At 39.5% G+C, this 21,528-nt stretch overlaps 1 protein-coding gene across 1 annotated transcript in view; it reads right to left on the reverse strand.

Annotated features, from left to right (window-relative positions):
- Positions 1-20,976, reverse strand: part of LOC135463408 (uncharacterized) — a 55,323-nt gene extending 34,347 nt beyond the window's left edge. Inside the window, exons 1-12 of the mRNA XM_064740667.1 lie at positions 20,857-20,976; positions 19,772-19,809; positions 16,607-16,825; positions 13,818-13,960; positions 12,109-12,237; positions 10,726-11,118; positions 9,288-9,449; positions 7,456-7,470; positions 5,201-5,373; positions 4,611-4,718; positions 4,245-4,258; positions 2,754-2,818 (exon numbers count right to left, since the gene is read on the reverse strand). Coding sequence (XP_064596737.1) covers positions 2,754-2,818; positions 4,245-4,258; positions 4,611-4,718; positions 5,201-5,373; positions 7,456-7,470; positions 9,288-9,449; positions 10,726-11,118; positions 12,109-12,237; positions 13,818-13,960; positions 16,607-16,825; positions 19,772-19,809; positions 20,857-20,976 — 1,579 coding nt within the window. The remainder of the gene's footprint in view (positions 1-2,753; positions 2,819-4,244; positions 4,259-4,610; positions 4,719-5,200; positions 5,374-7,455; positions 7,471-9,287; positions 9,450-10,725; positions 11,119-12,108; positions 12,238-13,817; positions 13,961-16,606; positions 16,826-19,771; positions 19,810-20,856) is intronic.
- Between the last annotated feature and the right edge of the window lie 552 nt (positions 20,977-21,528).

Raw genomic sequence — 21,528 nt, forward strand, 5'->3', positions numbered from 1 at the left:
CTGGCATTTTCCTGGCACACCTCATTCTATTCAGTTAAAAAAAAAAATTTGAAAGTCAGTAAAGATAAATGGAGTTTAAGGTATAGTTTTACCATGTCTTTCTGCTGACATTTTTTTTTTAAATTAACACTATTCCATCCACATCTTTTTCAGCTGAGGTAATTCTTTTCCAGCCTCAAATCTGGTTCCATGTATTTTTTTACTTAATTTCCTAATGCTACACTCCGTCTGTCCTTCATTACATGCATTCATTCCAATGACCAAAAACAACAAAACAACATGTCAAACATGCACATTACTGTAAGCACAACACACTTCCTTACATATTATGTTAAATGTCATTCAATGAAATGAATCAAACATTACATTAGTGCAATAACAGGAAGACGCATATTAAAGGCATACAGAATCAATTCTGGTTCGCTGGAGACAGGCAAGTCCACACTATGCTTTGCCTAAAGCTGAATTTTAGGTAATATGGTATACAATTATTCAAGCGTGAGCAAGGCTGCAAAATTTAACCCAGGAAATCCTATCTCCAGTGTCAGCCAATCCACGTCGATTCTGCATCCCTTTAAACACAAAATGCACAGCATACCATTGACAGTCTTGTAATGAAGCCTCCATTTTCAACATAAATACACAAGTGAAAATCATAAAAAGCAAACACCTTGCCTTTATATTAACAGCTAATTTACAACAGCCAATTTAATTTACAAACATCTTGATTCAGTTAAGCAAGCAAAGAGAATCAATGGTGAGGGAAACGTGTAAAGTTTTCCCATCTACCTCCTAATTACATTAGCAACCACCTGTTTGGATGGTACAAATCGGTTTGCTTTTTGTTTTTCAAATTTTAAATTAAAAAGTCTGAAATCAGCCAACTGGGAAAAAAAATTCTCATACCTGATTAAAGGCATTAGATATACACATGAAAGTGAAAGTGATCAGAACACATTCCCACCATTAAACACAAAATGATTACAACAGATACACAAGTTTAAGTGAACTAACACAGCAAATGAGTAAAGTTATCACATTCAAATGCACAAATAAAACGAGAACACTCGCACCAAAGTTATAAACATGAACACACAAACAGTGTGGCATATACACCAGTACATCTGTGAAAGTGAAAGTGAAACGAATAGGTAATCTGCTGCCAACACTTACAGTATTGCCCCCATTGTTCTTCTATAGCACACTCATGTTCTGCAGATGCTATGATCTGCTTAACCCAGGCTATAAGAAACGAGTTTTATTTTAACATACAGACAGTCCACAAAATACTGTTAAGGTTTTCTCAAAAAGTACATTTTTAGAGCTAAATATTAAGGTAATAAAATAATTATGATTACCTTGGAGCTGAAACTCACACTTTTCCTGTAGGATATTATCTAACCTTTCAAGAAACTGAACGTTAAAACATAGGTCTAAAATCAAACTAAGCTCAAGCAAAATGAGCAACTCAATTACAGATGAAATTTTATATCAAAAACATAATGGAAAACATATGTTAATATTAAACACAGTAAACAACAATACAACAAGGGAAGGTCTACATCATAAATGTCCTCAAATAATATTCTACATAAAATTGTCATGGCATTCATGTATATATAACCTCACAAAAGTAATTTAACAAGGAATATTTTGTGACTCTTGTGAGTGTTCTGTCAGATATTTCCCTGTCTGGAAGGCAAGTGACATTTATATTATTATTTATCTATTTGGTTTATATATTTTATAACCATTATGAAGAATTCTTGAGTAAGCTGTTAAAGAAATAAGTAAATACATACATACACACACACATACATACATACATACATACATACAGTAAACATCTTTATGTATGACTTCTTTCACTGGCATTTAGAAGTTGAGTTGGATAACATAACAAATATATGGATCACAACTTCTATTTATTTAGTGGGCAATATTTCAGCATAGCTTCTAATACTTATTATGCTCAATAACGGTTGCTCACTGAATAAACTGGGGTTGTTATCCATATATCTGTATGTTATGTTAGAAACTGTTTAGGTGTATTTAGTACCAGGCGTATAAACCTTCTAGAACCCTGCAGTTTGTGTACTTTCAAGGTGTTAATGAATGTTATTAGATCACTCAAAATTGATTAATTTGATTACAGTGTAAAGTTTAAGTATGAAATAGGTACAATATACTATATACTACTAAACTTTCAAGAGTTTAGCATAGTCTATTACAGAAGTTTTCAATAGTCAACAAATGCTTAGAAATTTTTTTTTCCACAAACCATTATCAAATACATTGTATTTGTGTCTGGAAAATGATAAAAAACACCTTTCTAAAGAATCAGGCACATTCTAGGTCATTTACCGCAGACAGACAGACATATGGACAGAGAGACAGACACATGGATAGAAAGACAAACACATGGACAGACAGACAGACACATGGACAAACACACAGGCACATAGACAGACAGAAAGACACATGGATAGACAGACACATCGACAGATGGACAGACACATGGACAGAGAGACAGACACATGGACAGACACATGGACAGGTAGAAGGACACATGGACGGACAGACAGACGGACACGTGGACAGACAGACAGACATATGGACAGGCAGAAAGACACATGGACGGACAGACAGACGGACACGTGGACAGACAGACAGACACACAGACAGGCAGAAAGACACACGGACAGACAGACAGACAGACACATGGGCAGACAGACATTTAATACCAACATTACCTTGAAACTTTTCACTTTCAAGCCCAGAGTCGGGGGATACAACAGAATTGTCTGGAACAACGGGACTGGAATCCAAAAGTATTCATGATATCAGTTTTATAATAAGTTGAAATATGATAAAATATCATAATTTATTTATTTTTGGAAAATTTATTTATATTTTCATTAGACTGGAGTTTTATGCCATACTCAAGAATATTTCGCTCGATTACAACGGCAGCCAACATTACGGTGGGAGGGAACCGGCCAGCACCTGGGGGAAAACCCACAACCATCCACAGCTTGCTGCAGGCCTTCCCATGAGCGGACAGAGAGGAAAGCTACTAGGTCACTGTGCCCTGCTGGCACGTTAACCATGGAGAACACAGAGTTCCTCTTGAAACTTAAATGACTATTCTTTCAATTGTTTCACATTTACAACTGTGTACACCGTTCTTGTTTGTGGGTGGATGAACTTGGCAAAACATGACATCATGCACCTTGAACAAAACTTAGAAGTTAAGTCTCTCAAATATTTAGTTTTTGGGAATGCTTACATGTACATGTAAATCTGTTATACACTGTGACTCTTTCAAACCAAATACTGTTTGTTCTGTTCTACATAAGTGCTATCTTCGTAGAATTTTGCTCATTCATTCTGTATCTCATCAAAATGGAGCGGCTCTGTTTGATGAGACATTACAGTGAGACATTATGAGACTTTTTGAGAAAAGGCTCTTGATAATATTTATTTATTTATTTATTTATTTATTGATTGGTGTTTTATGCCTTTCTCAAGCATATCTCACTTATATGACGGCGGCCAGCATTATGGTGGGAGGAAACCGGGCAGAGCCCGGTGGAAACCCACGACTATCCGCAGGTTGCTGACAGACCTTCATGGCAGAGAATATGATATGTATGACTCATGACAATAGGTTAAGACAGTGTGAGTCACTTTGATAATAAGCTGAGACAGTATGATTGAGTCACTATGCCCGTAGGGCTCAGACAATATGTGTCACACTGACAATAGGCTAAGACAATATGAGTCACGCTGAAAATAGGCTGAGACAGAAGGATTCGCCTTGACAACAGATTGAGACAGGACAAGTAAGAGTCATTCTGACAATAGACTGAGGCAGTGTGACTCACCTTTGAAAAGATTTATTACTTTATTTTTTTATTTCATTGGTGTTTTTTACGCCGTACTCAAGAATATTTCACTTATACGATGGCGGCCAGTATTATGGTGGGTGGAAAACGGGCAGAGCCCGGGGGAAACCCACGACCATCCGCAGGTTGCTGGCAGACCTTCCCACGTACGGCGGGAGAGGAAGCCAGCATGAGCTGGACTTGAACTCACAGCAACCACATTGGTGAGAGACTGCTGGGACATCACACTGCGCTAGTGTACTAACCAACTGAACCACGGAGGCCCCCCCCCCCCCCCACCTCTTAGAAAAGAAGTTGATACATCACATGAATGAAGACTAAAAAAACAAAGCTTACCTTGCTGGCTTAGGCTGTTAAAATAAGATCAGTTTATTGATTAGTCAGTGCCTTCACCGATACTAATAACTGATGACTAATAATCTGTTTTATGGGTTAAGAATATTTTGTCAGTTTTACTGACAAGTGTGGCATGCATTTCAGTAAAACAAAACATCTCTTTCAATTAAATACTGAAATAAAATGTGGCACCAACTTTCATTAACAAGCAAATACAAATTCGAATGTTTGATTGATCTTCATAAAAGACGACTTGTAGCAAGGAAAACCACTTCCAAGGACAACAATAAATACCACACTTTGTGATTTCTTATTCTTTCAATACAATGTAAACTAATCAAATTTGACAATGGAAATCAACCATACCTTATTTGGCAATCTCCTACGAGTTTTGCGTTTCTCTCCCTTTGAAGGTGGAGACCAAAATTCTGTTGTTTTTCTCACGTTTTCTTGTAACTCAAACTTCTTTGGCTCCTGAGATTTTCGGATCAAGAATTGTTATTGTAGTTTAGTTATTTTGCATTAGACAAAATTAATATTTTTATGTGAGGGACATCGACCCTAAATGACCTAAAGTTTCTTCCACAAAAATGCATTTTTAGAGGCAAATAAATGTCACAAAATATTGTTTTTGATCCTGAAAGTTACAACTTTCCAGTAGAATATTTGTCCCATGTTCCCAGCAAACCTCAAAACACCTTTCTAAAATCAATAAAATTTTCAGAATTCGGAAAAATGGGTTGGTTAGTGATGGACGACTTAGGGTGTATTCCTAGGACCCCACACACAGTGAGAAAGTGTTTTTTGTGAAGCTCTGAAATTGGTCAATCCAACCAATGTAGGTCTGTCTCCAAAATCAAACTGAAAGTTCACAGAAACTGTTCAGAAAATTTTTCTTTCAAAAGCAAAAAGTTTGGGGAATTAGGTCCGAATGAATGGGTACACAAATACTGTACCTTCCAGTTCTGTCCTGATCGGTTAAACTCAGTGAACTCCGTCAGTTTTTTGTTGCTCTTTTTGACCATAAATCCTTCTCCGGTTGGTACATCAAGCTGTCTGTCCGTGCTGAATGGACTGCGAGACACAATCTCCTTCTTCTCCCGGGATTTTAGTTTGAATGCAGGAGGTGCTGGATCAACAAACAATAAATTGTGAATTCAGAACATTGTGAAAAGGTTGTGCCCGATTTTTCTACAAACATCCCTATGCATGATTTGGGAAAAGTGGTGTTTTTTAAAGTATCAGGGCCTTAATATTCTGGCTTGAAACTGTGGGAAGGTCTGGCTTCAACGTGTGGGAAGGTCTGGCAGCAAACTACAGATGGTCGTGGGTTTGCCCTGGGCTCTGCTGGTTTCCTCCCACCACAATGCTGGAAGCCATCGTATAAATCTGATCATGAGTACGGCGTAAAAGACCCATCGAATAAATAAATTGAACCTGTGGTATGGTCTGGCTTGAACCTGTTGGGGCTTCCTCTCCGGTCGTACGTGGGAAGGTCTGCCAGCAAACTGTGGATGGTTGTGGGTTTGCTCCGGGCTCTGCCTGGTTTCCTCCCACCACAATTCTGGCAGCCATTGTATAAGTATTATCTTGAGTACTATGTAAAACATCAATCAAATAAATAAATTGAACCTGTGGGATGGTCTGGCTTGAACCTGTGGTATGATCTGGCTTGAACCTGTTGGATGGTCTGGCTTGAACCTGTGGGATGGTCTGCCTACTTTTCTCACACCATGCATTGTGATGAAGAAATGAAGTACGACGTAAAACATGAGTCAACTAAATAAATATGTTGGGTACAGGCTTGCACTACAGACATGGAACATGTGTCACACTATACATGTACATGTACATGCCAGAAAATTTTAGGTCGAAGAACAGAAATTCTTACTTCTGGATTGCAGAGGAAAAAAACATACCATATCACATAATCAGATATATTAATATCCATGTACAAAGTAAACTTTCAAAACTCAAACTCTAAATTAGATTACCTTCTTCTGCAGATTTAGAAATTATATTCAGTGGCAACAATGTATTTTCCTGATGTAAGATAGCTTGCATGCAATTAAAACTCTTTAGATGGGAATTACATAGTACAACCGCATAGGTATAATCCATCACCTTGCTTAAACACAGTCGATGCGTAGAATATCGATAGCATGCACATTTAAAACACAGATACCATGCAGGGATGTTTAGGACATCATGCCATGCACATCAGACGAGACACCCCCATCACGTCACATCATACAGACACCAGACAAGACACCCCCATCACATCACATCATACAGACACCAGACAAGACGCCCCACCACATTACGGATCTCATAATTATTTACTTATTTATTTGACTGTTGCTTAAGGCCATTCTTAACAAATTTTTACTTTATGCGATGGCAGCCATGCAGTTTTATGAGGTCCAGGAATGTCTGGCATAAACCACTGACCTTTGGCAGGTTACTGACAGCCTTTCCTACATGTCAGGTCTACCGCTTACTGTCACCAGGGACCCACAAGCAGCGAGATCGGGGAAATCTACAAGGCTGAGTTCAAACCCACACCTCATGCATCCAAGTGACTCAAAACACAACCATCAGACCACAGCATAGCCCATCATAGAGAAATTATAATAATTTGCGATTCCTCAAATTGCGGGTGCACAACCGATCATACAGCAAATTTAAGATAATGAATTAGATTTTCTTATCGATTACGAACTACCCACTTTTACCTTGGTGCTTTGGCTGAAAGAGATCCTAGGGTAAGTTTATTGTGACCACCATGTCAACATATGTTATAATGTGTCTTGCCATAGCAGTAATACAACTGCTTTAGCTTACAATCATTTTGTGCAAGTGGCCCCTGATTATAACGTGATGCTTTGCTGATAAAAAAATGCAAAATACGCCCAGCATGCATTGCAAATCCATCCAATCAATACTGTGGCACGCTGATATAAAGTACACACATACACAAAGCATGTAATTATGATAAATTTGATGACATAATGATTATAATATTCAAGGATAAATGCTGTCGGGTGTGATACCAAGTAAATCATCGCATGATCCGAGGATGGGCGATAATCAAAATATTACAGGACTTCAAGCATGATAGACGGGTTACAACAATCAAATTATGGAAGCCATGATGGGTGATGAAACAACAGCACAACAACAACAAATCTGAATAAGCAAAAAAATATACCATTTTCTCCAGGTCCTGAAAAACAGATAACAGTAATGGTTATTCACCTTAGGGTGATAATGTACACCTGCATGCATTACATGACCATATTTATTTATTTATTAATTTGATTGGTGTTTTACGCTGTACTAAAGAATATTTCACTTATACGACAGCGGCCAGCATTATGGTGGGATGATGACAGGCTTCAGGGGGAAAACCCATGACCATCCACAGGTTGCTGACAGACCTTCCCACATACAACTGGAGAGGAAGACAGTTAAATGACCATAAATTTCATCCCTGACTAAAGAGTCCTGAGTCTGAGCGTTCTTATTTGATCTTACTGACAGGTGTTTTGAGGTTTGTGTGGAAGGTAGGCTGACAACCTACTGGGAAAATGTATTAAACTTCAGCACCAAAATGTAACCATGTTTTTTGCAATTTCCTTGCCTCTAAACATACACTTTTCCAGTGAAATTTTTAGAGGCAATCATAAATCATGCACAGTAAAACGAAGAACAGCACAAGACTCATTATGCAATCAGCTCATCTTTGTCCATGCAAGTACAGTCCCTGGGTCATAAGTGTTTTCTTGGATGCTTTTCATGCCAAGTTCCTATGCCTAGTTTTGACTCAGATTAAGACATCATTGGTGCGCTTAGTAATATGCTGTTTACCCAGCTATGTTAGCGAGGCTTTTCACAAATTATAGAAAATTTAAGACGATAATAGTAAACTACACAACGTCAATTTCATTAGATAGGCTGTCAGATACAACACACCAAATGCAGTATCATGCGATTCAAATTTGAAATTACCCATGAAAAGTGGAAATATTAAAGAATGTGACAAAATAAGTGCCATTCAAAGCACCAGCCAAAACTGTTCACAAACCTATTTTTTGTTTATATTTTTTTTTTTTTAGAATTTTTGGGCATAAAAGCATTTAAAGTATGATGAAAAAATGTGGTCTTTCTTACCATTCCTGTGACATCGCATCACTTTGAATTGTTAACTAAGAATTTCCCTTATTAGACTATTGGCCATTTTGAAGATATTTATTTTCTGTGATGTCTGATCTCTGAAGAACTACCTGGGGATCATTTTAATACATTTGAATGAACTTTTAAGCTCACAAAATAATGTGAAAAAACTTCGGAAAATATGGTCATAAATACCCACCTTAGAAACCAATTGTTTTTTATGAATTTCTCCTTACAAAAAAAAATGTAAAGAAAATAGTGCAAAATGACTAAAAAGAAACGCATTTTTAGAAGCAAACATGTTAATGTCATAAAATATTACTTGTATTTTTGGTGCTGATACTTTGATTTTCCTGGTAGGATAATCATCCTACCTTCCAAGAAAACCTCAAAATATTTTTCTAAAATCAAGAGGCCTTTCAGAATAGGAAAATATGTCACGTGGGGCATTTTTGGACGCAGTTCTGTATTCCCTTTGTTTGAGGCACAAATCATTTATGACTTTTCTATATGAGCTTTAAGCTGGGCTTCCTCTCCGGTGGTACACATGAAGGTCTGCCACCATCCTATGGATGGTCATGGGTTTCCCCGGTTTTCTCCCAACACCAATCGAATAAATAAATAAATAAGTCTAATAAATTGCATCTGATATCCATGTATTTTTTTGTACTTAATTCAGTTTAACCCATAATGCTAAGGGCCCTGTATGTTAGTACTCTTTAAGCATATACCTTCACTTGAACAGTCAGAGGTAAATTAGCAAGAGGCCGGATTTTAGGTGTGACCATTTGCCAGTTATCACACTGTCATCACTGCTCTGGTTTTACCCTCTATTCCGTAGTGTTTAATATTATTTTACATCTTTACCTTTGTAGAGCCGTTGTCTGTCTCGAGTCCGGAGTCCTCTATCTTTTCCGTCACTGCACTGTTCTGAGTCACTACGCTCAACTTCATTTCTGGCTTGTTCGTCGAAATTGTGGATGTCGAAATTGTGGATGTCGAAATTGTGGACGTCGAAAGGCTGGCTTACTAAATAGGAGAAGAAAAAAGCAGCCACTGAGTAAAGAATGTTAAAAACACCTTGCATTAAAACAAGGAGGAATGTCACCTGGATGCTGTATGTAGGTGTTTAATTCACCTGAAACACTGATCAATCGAGTGATTAAACATATATGTATTTACTGATTTATTTGATTGGCGTTTTACGCCGCACTCAAGAATATTTTTCACTTATGCGGTGGTGGGAGGAAACTGGGCAGATGCTGGGGGAAACCCACGACCATCTGCAGGTTGTTGGCAGACCATCCCACCTACAGCCAGAGAAGAAGCTTCACTCTTTTGTCAGATATTTACATGCATTTAGTTGACCCCTGTTGATCAAGATGTTTTTTCCTTTGTGCGAAGGTGATCAGTTACATGTTAAATGGAGGACCCCACTGGGAGGCTGCTAACAACCTTTCCCAACCTTTTGTGATGTTAGTACATGGTAGATAAGCAAACCATTGACAAAGGGCCCACAAACACCATAGATTGTTCATTATGAATCCCCTCTAAAAAGGGCATTTTGAGAGGCAAACAGATGACATCAGATAATGCAATTTATTTATTTGATAAATAATTTTTTATACTCAAGAATATCTCAATTATTTGGTATTATGGCGGGAGGAAACCGGGCAGAGCCCTAGGGAAATGTTTAGTTTTGGTACTGGAAGTTGAAATTTTGACACATTTGTGATTTGTGTTAAAATAACGCTGAAGAGAGGAGTGGGGTGTGGGGCAAAATTTTAATATATATATGTTTGCATGCTTACAGTTTAACGTCATGCTTGACAATTTTTCATAGGACGATGATGATTAGGCGTGTATACATATAATGTGTCTCTTTGTGGCAGCGCGAGTCCATGCTGCCAAAGTGCTGACTCCACTGAAGTATCATGCTGGGACACCAGACATGACACCCCACCTAGTCACATTATACTCATATCGGGCAAAACAATCCTGTTTCCTTGCTCTAACCTCTCAGTGTTGAGCACCAAGCAAGTACCAATTTTGAAGTCTTTGGTATGATCTAACCCAGATTTGATCTCGAGGTTTCCCGACTTAGATGTCAAAATTTTAGTCTTTTAGGCCAATAATTAATGCTCTAAGCTCATGTATAAAATTTTAAAAAGTCACTATAAAACACAGAATACAGACTTAAGAAAAATGAAGACTGATGTGCCAAAGAGAGTGAGAATTTTTTTTTTTTCATTTTTGAGGCATATTTCATATTTCTTAATAAAAATTGAGGTAAAATTATACTAACCCGTCAGTGAAGTGCCATCCAACCCCGCTAACTCTTCACCACCAGGGGAATTTGTGTGGAGCCTCCGTTGCAGATACAACGGCAGTTTTCCCACATTTTTCTCATCATTCTGGTAATCTCCCTTTGGGAACTCTTCACCCTCAGTGACCCAGCCTTGGAAGCTGAACACCTCTGGCCCAAACCCTTGAGGAATCACATCCTGTAGGTCAGCGACCTCTGAAAGCTTAGCGCATACGGAACTGTCGTCCATGCCGCTGTCTCGGGTAGTAGAGGGAGCTTCGGTATACTTGAGAACTCCGTGTGGTTTTATCAGATCTGCCATGCTCACTTCCCCCACATTCGCTTCCTTGTCTTCGTCCCCTGACTGCAAGCCAGCCGTGTCCGCGTCTTCATCTTAAACAGAACAAAGGAGATATTACATTCATATGCAGTTCCAAAAGATAAATATCCATAATGTAAACTGACCTTTCCAAAAAAATGAAACAAAAAAAATTCTTACTATCTGACCAATTTCATAAGAAATTAGACATACATTAAATGACCTAAAATTCTGTCGATCACTAAATGACCCAAAATTCTGTCGATCACTAAGTTACTTATATTGTCTAATTCTGCATGTTCTGTTGATTTTAGGTGTCTTGAGGTTTCCTTGTGTGGATGGGTTACATCCTACTGGACAAAAATAATAAGGTTTCTTGAGGTTTCCTTGCGTGGTCAGGTTACATCCTACTGGACAAAAATAATAAGGTGTCTTGAGGTTTCCTTGCGTGGTCAGGTTACATCCTACTGGACAAAAATAATAAGGTGTCTTGAGGTTTCCTTGTGTGGATGGGATACATCCTACTGGACAAAAATAATAAGGTGTCTTGAGATTTCCTTGCGTGGTTGGGTTACATCCTACTGGACAAAAATAATAAGGTGTCTTGAGGTTTCCTTGCATGGTTTGGTTACATCTTACTGTACAAAAATAATAAGGTGTCTTGAGGTTTCCTTGCGTGTTTGGGTTACATCCTACTGGACAAAAATAATAAGGTGTCTTGAGATTTCCTTGCGTGGTTGGGTTACATCCTACTGGACAAAAATAATAAGGTGTCTTGAGGTTTCCTTGCGTGGTCAGGTTACATCCTACTGGACAAAAATAATAAGATGTCTTGAGGTTTCCTTGCGTGGATGGGTTACATCCTACTGGACAAATATAATAATTTATCATCTTTACTTCCCTCCAAAAATAGAATTTTTGGAGGCAAACTTTAAAGTCTGCCTATAGTTTACATAGCACTCTTTCAAGTGATATTAGATGAAAATCCAGTAACTTGACGTACTTTTTTTTAATAAAACAATCAGTAACAATACTATCTCTCATTCATCACTATGGTAACTGACCTGTGCCCAATCCAAGATCAGAAATGTCTGGGAGGGCAGGCTGACGACTGAAGTCTGGGATGAGTGACAGCGGCCTCTTGTCATTCGTGCCATTCTCATCAACTTCTGCAGGGGAGCCCAGTGAAGCCACTGTGACATAAAAAATAACAGACAATTGTAGATCTCATGTATATTCTTCATTGTTTTCTTGGACAGATATGAGTAGTGCTAAAGGAATTACATTTGCCTCAAAAATAAGGACATGCACATGTGGGTTGTTCAAATCGTTAGATGATTAACCATGTAAGAAATGAGAAACTATGTACCCTTGCCATGCTAACTCTTCAACTTTATCATCGCCTCAGCAAACCAAAATGTTAAAACATTCCAAGAAAGCCAAGGGGGGCGTAGAGAAATAAATGATGCCGCTTTATGAAGCTTGCATCTTTAGTGACACAAACAAATCATTTTACTATCATTTTCACAATAATTGTACGCTTGAATTTGACTGAAATATTTAGTTTTAGAGATCAAAAATGTTGAAGATTTATTGACCGTGTACCTGTTACTGTAATTTTTCAACCATTCGCATGTTTGGAAGGTGTTTATTAAAGAGCTATTCTGAAAGCATTATTCTGTGTTGACACTGGTCAATAAAACCATTGTAGTTTTGTCTCCAAAAATCAAATTAAAAATTAGCATCAATTATGCTGAAAGTTGCTCTTTCAGATGTGAAATGGTTAAGGAATTAGTGTATACATATATTGGTTATAAGAACTGACCAGGTGTCCTCTAAGTTCAGGGCGAAATAAAGCTTTTTTAATTTAGGCACCTTTTAATAGTCTAATTTCAGAAAAAAACTTGGGCCTATTTACAAAAATGAACTCAATGCCTTAAATTGCAACTTTCATTGTCAAAATTGCTTAACTGTTATATGAACCACAAGCAGCTCTTTTACATGTAGTCATTGTGGGTGCCTCTTTGTCTATACTGTAATTCTTCAACCATTTTGCATGCTGGTAAGGTGTTTACTCAAGCATATTTGGAAGACCTTATTCGGTGTTGACTGACAAAATTACAATTCTTGTATATGTGAAGTCCTGAATCTGGCCAATCTTATGTAATTTTGTCTCCAAAATCAAATACGAAATGTGCATATTTTGCACTTAAAGCTGCTCTTTCATAGGAAAAAAGGTTGAGGCATTTTTGTCCGCCTATGTTGATCGTTCAAATTTTTGACATATCCCACTGATCACCAACACTCGTCCTTCTCTTATAGAGAACCCTTAGTGTAAGATGACATCAAACTTTTACAAGATGCCCTGGTTACTGCAAATTTGCACTTGTTTACTGTAAATCTTCAACATTTTCAACCACTAAAGCACTATTTTCAGTGGTATTTATGCATTGTGAATTATTGTGAAAAAGTAACCTTGAAAATGATTTGTTTGAATCATTAAAGATGCAAGCTTTAAACAACTGTGTAAATCATTTCTCTATAACCCATATAGTTCTCCCAGAATGTTTTAAAAGATTGGTTGAAGAGGCACTTGAAAACGTTGAAGAATTAAGGTAAAATTACATGAAACATGACATTTGTACATAAAGATATTCTGCACAGAACCACTTTGTTTTTAACCAACAAACAATTTAGATGCCCCTGTTAGAATTTGTCCCACAGTGCAATAATCCAGCTTTTAAAGCGCTAATTGTGAAGTTTCACGAATTACTTTGTTTGGCGAGTTCTTGGAATTCCCTTCGAAACCTGGAACTCCAATTTCGGGGATCCTTTCCCTCCATCAAGTTGCCAGGCCGATCACGCTTATAGTAGGTGAACCCTCCTCCAGTCTTCGCAACCTTGTCCATGTGATAACTGAAACCGCCAGATAACCAACTGATTGATTGATTGATTGATTGATTTTTTAACTCCATACTCAGAAATTTTTCACTTAATGCGCGATAGTAGCCAGTGAGAAAACTGCTGACCTTTGGCAAGTGACTAACTTTCTGACATGTGACATACTGATACAGGTATGTAAGTGGAAAAACCACTGAACTTTGGCAAGAAGCTGACGAACTTTATCACATGTGATGTACAAATATGCACATCGCATTGGATGAGGACAGAAAAATTGTTAAGTATGACGTTAGACCCCAAGCACTCACTCACTCACTCACTTACTCGGAAGAAGACAATTACAGGTGGTCTTCAATAAACCGTAGACAGCTCAAATGACCATGTGAACATCGTCCATGTGCTGACCGTAACAACCAAAAATTTTCACTTGGACTAAATAGCCAGATTGCACATTTTTTTTTAATCGATTGCTTTTCATACTCAAGGATCTTTCAGTCCGTTATAAGATGGGTGTGAGTTTTATGGGTGGAGGAAATTTGAGACAACCCATGACTTTGGCGGGTTAATGACAAATTCTCCCATATGTGAGGCACACATCTGCACACTGTATCGGTTTAAAACTTGTGGTCTTCAACAAACCAGACGAGCATTGTCACTGAACCAGTCAGATGTCAACACCTGCACAATAATTAAATTGGTCTTCAGGTCAAAGCTAATGGTCTAACATTTGAATTTCGTCACAATATTGAATGAATTCACTTTGAGGCAGTCCTTGGTATGTGTGCTTCATGTAACGTCACACTCCTATCACAGTCTAGATCAGATTTAGTCTGTTCAAAAGACTAATAGGTAACTCATTTTACATACATACATATATATATATATATATATATATATATATATATATATATAACAGACAGCTCTTGTACACTTACTGTCGAATGGCAGCCTTGTTACATCCTCGGCACTGGCCAGACCATGCACATATAGCTGATGTATAGCTACAGTGGGATAACAGATGGCACTTGTATACTTACTTTGACATGGCAGTCTTGTTACATCCTCAACACTGGTGAGGCCAGCTTGTGTATAGCTACTTTGTGATAACAGATGGCACTTGTATACTTACTGTGGCATGGCAGTCTTGTTACATCCTCGGCACTGGTGAGGCCAGCTTGTGTATAGCTACTTTGTGATAACAGATGGCACTTGTATACTTACTGTGGCATGGCAGTCTTGTTACATCCTCGGCACTGGTGAGGCCAGCTTGTGTATAGCTACTTTGTGATAACAGATGGCACTTGTATACTTACTGTAGCATGGCAGTCTTGTTACATCCTCAACACTGGTGAGGCCAGCTTGTGTATAGCTACTTTGTGATAACAGATGGCACTTGTATACTTACTGTGGCATGGCAGTCTTGTTACATCCTCGGCACTGGTGAGGCCATGCACGTACAGCCTGTGTATAGCTACAGTGGGATAACAGATGGCACTTGTATACTTACTGTAGCATGGCAGTCTTGTTACATCCTCAACACTGGTGAGGCCAGCTTGTGTATAGCTACTTTGTGATAACAGATGGCACTTGTATACTTACTGTGGCATGGCAGTCTTGTTACATCCTCGGCACTGGTGAGGCCAGCTTGTGTATAGCTACTTTGTGATAACAGATGGCACTTGTATACTTACTGTGGCATGGCAGTCTTGTTACATCCTCGGCACTGGTGAGGCCAGCTTGTGTATAGCTACTTTGTGATAACAGATGGCACTTGTATACTTACTGTAGCATGGCAGTCTTGTTACATCCTCAGCACTGGTGAGGCCAGCTTGTGTATAGCTACTTTGTGATAACAGATGGCACTTGTATACTTACTGTGGCATGGCAGTCTTGTTACATCCTCAACACTGGCGAGGCCAGCTTGTGTATAGCTACTTTGTGATAACAGATGGCACTTGTATACTTACTGTGGCATGGCAGTCTTGTTACATCCTCGGCACTGGTGAGGCCATGCACGTACAGCCTGTGTATAGCTACAGTGGGATAACAGATGGCACTTGTATACTTACTGTGGCATGGCAGTCTTGTTACATCCTCGACAGTGGCCAGACCATGCACATACAGCTTGTGTATAGCTACAGTAGGATAACAGATGGCACTTGTGTACTTACTGTGGCATGGCAGTCTTGTTACATCCTCAACACTGGCGAGGCCAGCTTGTGTATAGCTACTTTGTGATAACAGATGGCACTTGTATACTTACTGTGGCATGGCAGTCTTGTTACATCCTCGGCACTGGTGAGGCCATGCACGTACAGCCTGTGTATAGCTACAGTGGGATAACAGATGGCACTTGTATACTTACTGTGGCATGGCAGTCTTGTTACATCCTCGACAGTGGCCAGACCATGCACATACAGCTTGTGTATAGCTACAGTAGGATAACAGATGGCACTTGTGTACTTACTGTGGCATGGCAGTCTTGTTACATCCTCAACACTGGCGAGGCCAGCTTGTGTATAGCTACTTTGTGATAACAGATGGCACTTGTATACTTACTGTGGCATGGCAGTCTTGTTACATCCTCGGCACTGGTGAGGCCATGCACGTACAGCCTGTGTATAGCTACAGTGGGATAACAGATGGCACTTGTATACTTACTGTGGCATGGCAGCCTTGTCACATCCATAGCACAGGCCAGATCGGATACAGCCCGTGCACAGATTGGGGGTATGGTACTGTTGCTCACGGCGATCCAGCGCAGATAGCAGACGCTCATGAAGCATGCACGCCTTAAGGATTGGCAGGAAGAGCTTATTACCAGCGAGAAACTCATGTCGGAGAAAGGAGAGAGAGGCCACGTCAGGCAGACATCGTAAGCTGTGGAAAAATGATTTATTTATTTATTTATTTGAGAGTTGATCAAAGCCATACTCAAGAACTTCTCACTTATGTTGGTCAGTTTTATGGCAGAGGAAACCCGACTGTCTGGTAGCCCTATACACTATGTGTTATACAGTCGATTTCCTGCATCTTTTGTAGCTTAACGTGAACACTATCTACCCCTCATCAACAGCAGCATTGGCCCAAGATACCGTCTATACAACCATCAAAAATCTGGAGCTGGAGCAGACCTACACAGGTAAGACGTCGATCACTGCCCATTTTTCACATCAGATTGAAGCTTCAAGCTGATGTTTTGAAACAGTGAAATCTCCAACTTGTACCAACCTTGTAAAACTTTAACCTACCTACAACTATTTTTTTTTTATTGATTCAACAGGTTCTTATGACTGCATAGTGGAACTTGATGGCAGTCAGAATATGACTTCCCACCCAACCACATGCTGACATCAAACACTGACACCTCATCAAGTCACAGTATACTGAGACTGCATTTGACTTTCCACCCAACCACATGCTGACATCAAACATGGATACCCCATCCAGTCAAGGTAAACTGATACTGCATTTGACTTTCCACCCAACCACATGCTGATATCAACCACGGAAACCCCATTCAGTCGCGGTATACTGATACTGCATTTGACTTTCCACCCAACCACATGCTGACATCAACCATGGAAACCCCATTCAGTCACAGTATACTGATACTGCATTTGACTTTCCACCCAACCACATGCTGACATCAACCATGGAAACCCCATTCAGTCGTGGTATACTGATACTGCATTTGACTTTCCACCCAACCACATGCTGACATCAACCATGGAAACCCCATTCAGTCACAGTATACTGATACTGCATTTGACTTTCCACCCAACCACATGCTGACATCAACCATGGAAACCCCATTCAGTTGCGGTATACTGACACTGCATTTGACTTTCCACCCAACCACATGCTGACATCAACCATGGAAACCCCATTCAGTCACAGTATACTGATACTGCATTTGACTTTCCACCCAACCACATGCTGACATCAACCATGGAAACCCCATTCAGTCACGGTATACTGATACTGCATTTGACTTCCCATCCAAGTACATGCTGACTCCAAACACTGACATTCCATCCATCCAGTCATGGTATACTGATACTGGGTATAACTTCACACCCAACCACATGCTGACACGAAACACTGACACCTCATCCAGTCAAAAAACATGATCCCCTGGCTGCCAGTCACAGTACGCTTACACCAACCACTCACACCTCATCCAGTCACACTTTACACATACCAAACGCGATCCCCTGGCTGCCAGTCACAGTATGCTTACACCAACCACTGACACCTCATCCAGTCACATTATACACATACCAAACATGATCCCTTGGCTGCCAGTTACAGTATGCTTACACCAACCACTCACACCTCATCCAGTCACACTTTACACATACCAAACTTGATCCCCTGGCTGCCAGTCACAGTATGCTTACACCAACCACTCACACCTCATCCAGTCACACTATACACATACCAAACGTGATCCCCTGGCTGCCAGTCACAGTACGCTTACACCAACCACTGACAGCTCATCCAGTCACACTTTACACATACCAAACATGATCCCTTGGCTGCCAGTCACAGTACGCTTACACCAACCACTAACACCTCATCCAGTCACACTATACACATACCAAACATGATCCCTTGGCTGCCAGTCACAGTATGCTTACACCAACCACTAACACCTCATCCAGTCACACTATACACATACCAAACGTGATCCCCTGGCTGCCAGTCACAGTACGCTTACACCAACTACTCACACCTCATTCAGTCACACTATACACATACCAAACGTGATCTCCTGGCTGCCAGTCACAGTAAGCTTACACCAACCACTGACACCTCATCCAGTCACACTATACACATACCAAACGTGATCTCCTGGTTGCCAGTCACAGTATGCTTACACCAACCACTAACACCACATCCAGTCACACTTTACACATACCAAGCATGATCCCCTGGTTGCCAGTCACAGTATGCTTACACAAACCACTGACACATTATCCAGTCACACTTTACACATACCAAACATGATCCCCTGGCTACCAGTCACAGTATGCTTACACCAACCACTCACACCTCATCCAGTCACACTATACACACACCAAACGTGATTTCCTGGCTGCCAGTCACAGTATGCTTACACCAACCACTCACACCTCATCCAGTCACATTATACACATACCAAACGTGATCTCCTGGCTGCCAGTCACAGTATGCTTACACCAACCACTCACACCTCATCCAGTCACATTATACACATACCAAACGTGATCTCCTGGCTTCCAGTCACAGTATGCTTACACCAACCACTCACACCTCATCCAGTCACACTATACACATACCAAACATGATCTCCTGGCTGCCAGTCACAGTATGCTTACACCAACCACTCACACCTCATCCAGTCATACTATACACACACCAAACATGATTCCCTGGCTGCCAGTCACAGTATGCTTACACCAACCACTGACACATCATCCAGTCACACTTTATACATACCAAACTTGATCCCCTGGCTGCCAGTCACAGTATGCTTACACCAACCACTGACACATCATCCAGTCACACTTTACACACACCAAACATGATCCCCCTGACTGCCAGTCACAGTATGCTTACACCAACCACTGACACATCATCCAGTCACACTTTACACATACCAAACGTGATCCCCTGGCTGCCAGTCACAGTATGCTTACACCAACCACTGACACATCATCCAGTCACACTTTACACACACCAAACGTGATCCCCTGGCTGCCAGTCAGATTATGCTTACACCAAACATGAGATCAATACTAATTAGTAAAACTGATATTTCTTCATCAAAACATTACCTACCTTTCAGCAATGAAAGAGACATCTTCAACATCAGCTGTCTGTAAGAAGACAAAATAACATTAGAAACAACACGTTATATATAATTAAACCAGAAATTGTATCAGTTTTGTAACAGTTCAATTTTGAAATGGAAGTACTGGTAATTCATTATTTTCTTCCTCATGTAAATCACATCTAATATTATGATACTGGTACCTACTGTGTTTTCATGCCAGATACAATCTGCCACTGTTAAACATTTGAAATGCTGTGTACACTATGCCACACTGAACGACAAAAGGCTTGCAAGGCGATAGGCCTATGTAATTGCGTAAACCACATCAAAATTTAAACATTTTACAGTTCTGAGGATCCTAATTCAGCGAACCAAATGACCTCTTTCCTTATTTAACATTCCAACATTTACCGTGTCTACTGCCCGATTGAACCTCAGGAACATAAGATATGGAGGTAGTAAATTCAACGTTGTGGAATTATGCAGATCCTACCTGTTCCACAAAGAAATTGTAGCCCAGGCTAATTTGACAAACTTTGAAATGTAAGGACAAACACATGTAGTTACAATCAACAATAGCCTATGGTGGATTTGGGCAACAACAACTTGGAATGGCAGGACCAAAAGAACTTGAGTCTTTATAGATATATATATATAAATATATAAATTAAATATATATATATATATATATATATATATATATATATATATATATATATAGGCCTATATATAATTCTGATATTAGCTGTACATAGCACGAAGTTCATCGGTATATATAAAACAATATGAAGTCGGAGCTCTCCTTCTTGCTTCATTTTTACGCTACTATATCAGTTCAAAGTTGAATCTCAAATGGCATATGTTTTTTAACTAGTGGTACATATTATATGTACAGTATCATCCTGTTGGCGTTGTTGTTGTAGTTTGAGACTAACTACATGTATCGACACTTTCGGCTCTTTAACCTATTTCCTTGTATTTTTTTCTAACTACAATGATACATCTCCGTTTTTAACAAACAGTCACATTAGCAGTTTTGCCTACTCATTATTATCTACCGCTTCAAGTTTACTAGCCTAAATAAACACACCAAAACTGTAATTTTTCGAACTTTCATTTTCTCCCGCTCGTCACAACCCCTCTCGCACAGTCGCGGGATGGGGAGGTTAGTAAAACTTAAACTAATGTTAGAATCGGAAGCCATATGCATTGTCTCGTTTTTCACCTTAGCCTTAGGTAACTCTCATTCGAGCAACACAGTTGACAGAGTTACGGTGTGAAACAGCACCAGACTTCGTTGCGTACAATGTAGGTTTAAGTTAGGGAAGCTTTAATGCGCTACCTGTAGGCCAAAACATACATTTACAAGGACAGACAGAATAAACTGACAAGAGGCCGTATTTTACCAGTCCATCGATTTACCGCAAGGCTAGCAAGGACCGCTATAGGACGGCAAGGAAACCACAAGGTTAGTAGGCTATAAGGATATCTACGTGCCACAAGGGCGGCCGAAATAGCTAAAAACTTTCAGACAGAGGTTATTACTGCACTATATTAAAACCAAGCTAATGTTCATATTTCATCGGTTACGTGTGATTATTTGCCAGCTATCACACTGTCGTCGCTGCTCTGGTTTTACTCCCTATGCTGTAGCCTAAATATTATTTTACATACTGTTTTTTATTTGTTTTTGTTGTTTTTTAGATGTTTTTTTGTTGTTCTTCTTCTTCTTCTTCTTTTCCCCTGTTTTTGATTATATTGA

This window comes from Liolophura sinensis, chromosome 3 (genome assembly GCF_032854445.1).
Source record: "Liolophura sinensis isolate JHLJ2023 chromosome 3, CUHK_Ljap_v2, whole genome shotgun sequence".
Classification (NCBI taxonomy): domain Eukaryota; kingdom Metazoa; phylum Mollusca; class Polyplacophora; order Chitonida; family Chitonidae; genus Liolophura; species Liolophura sinensis.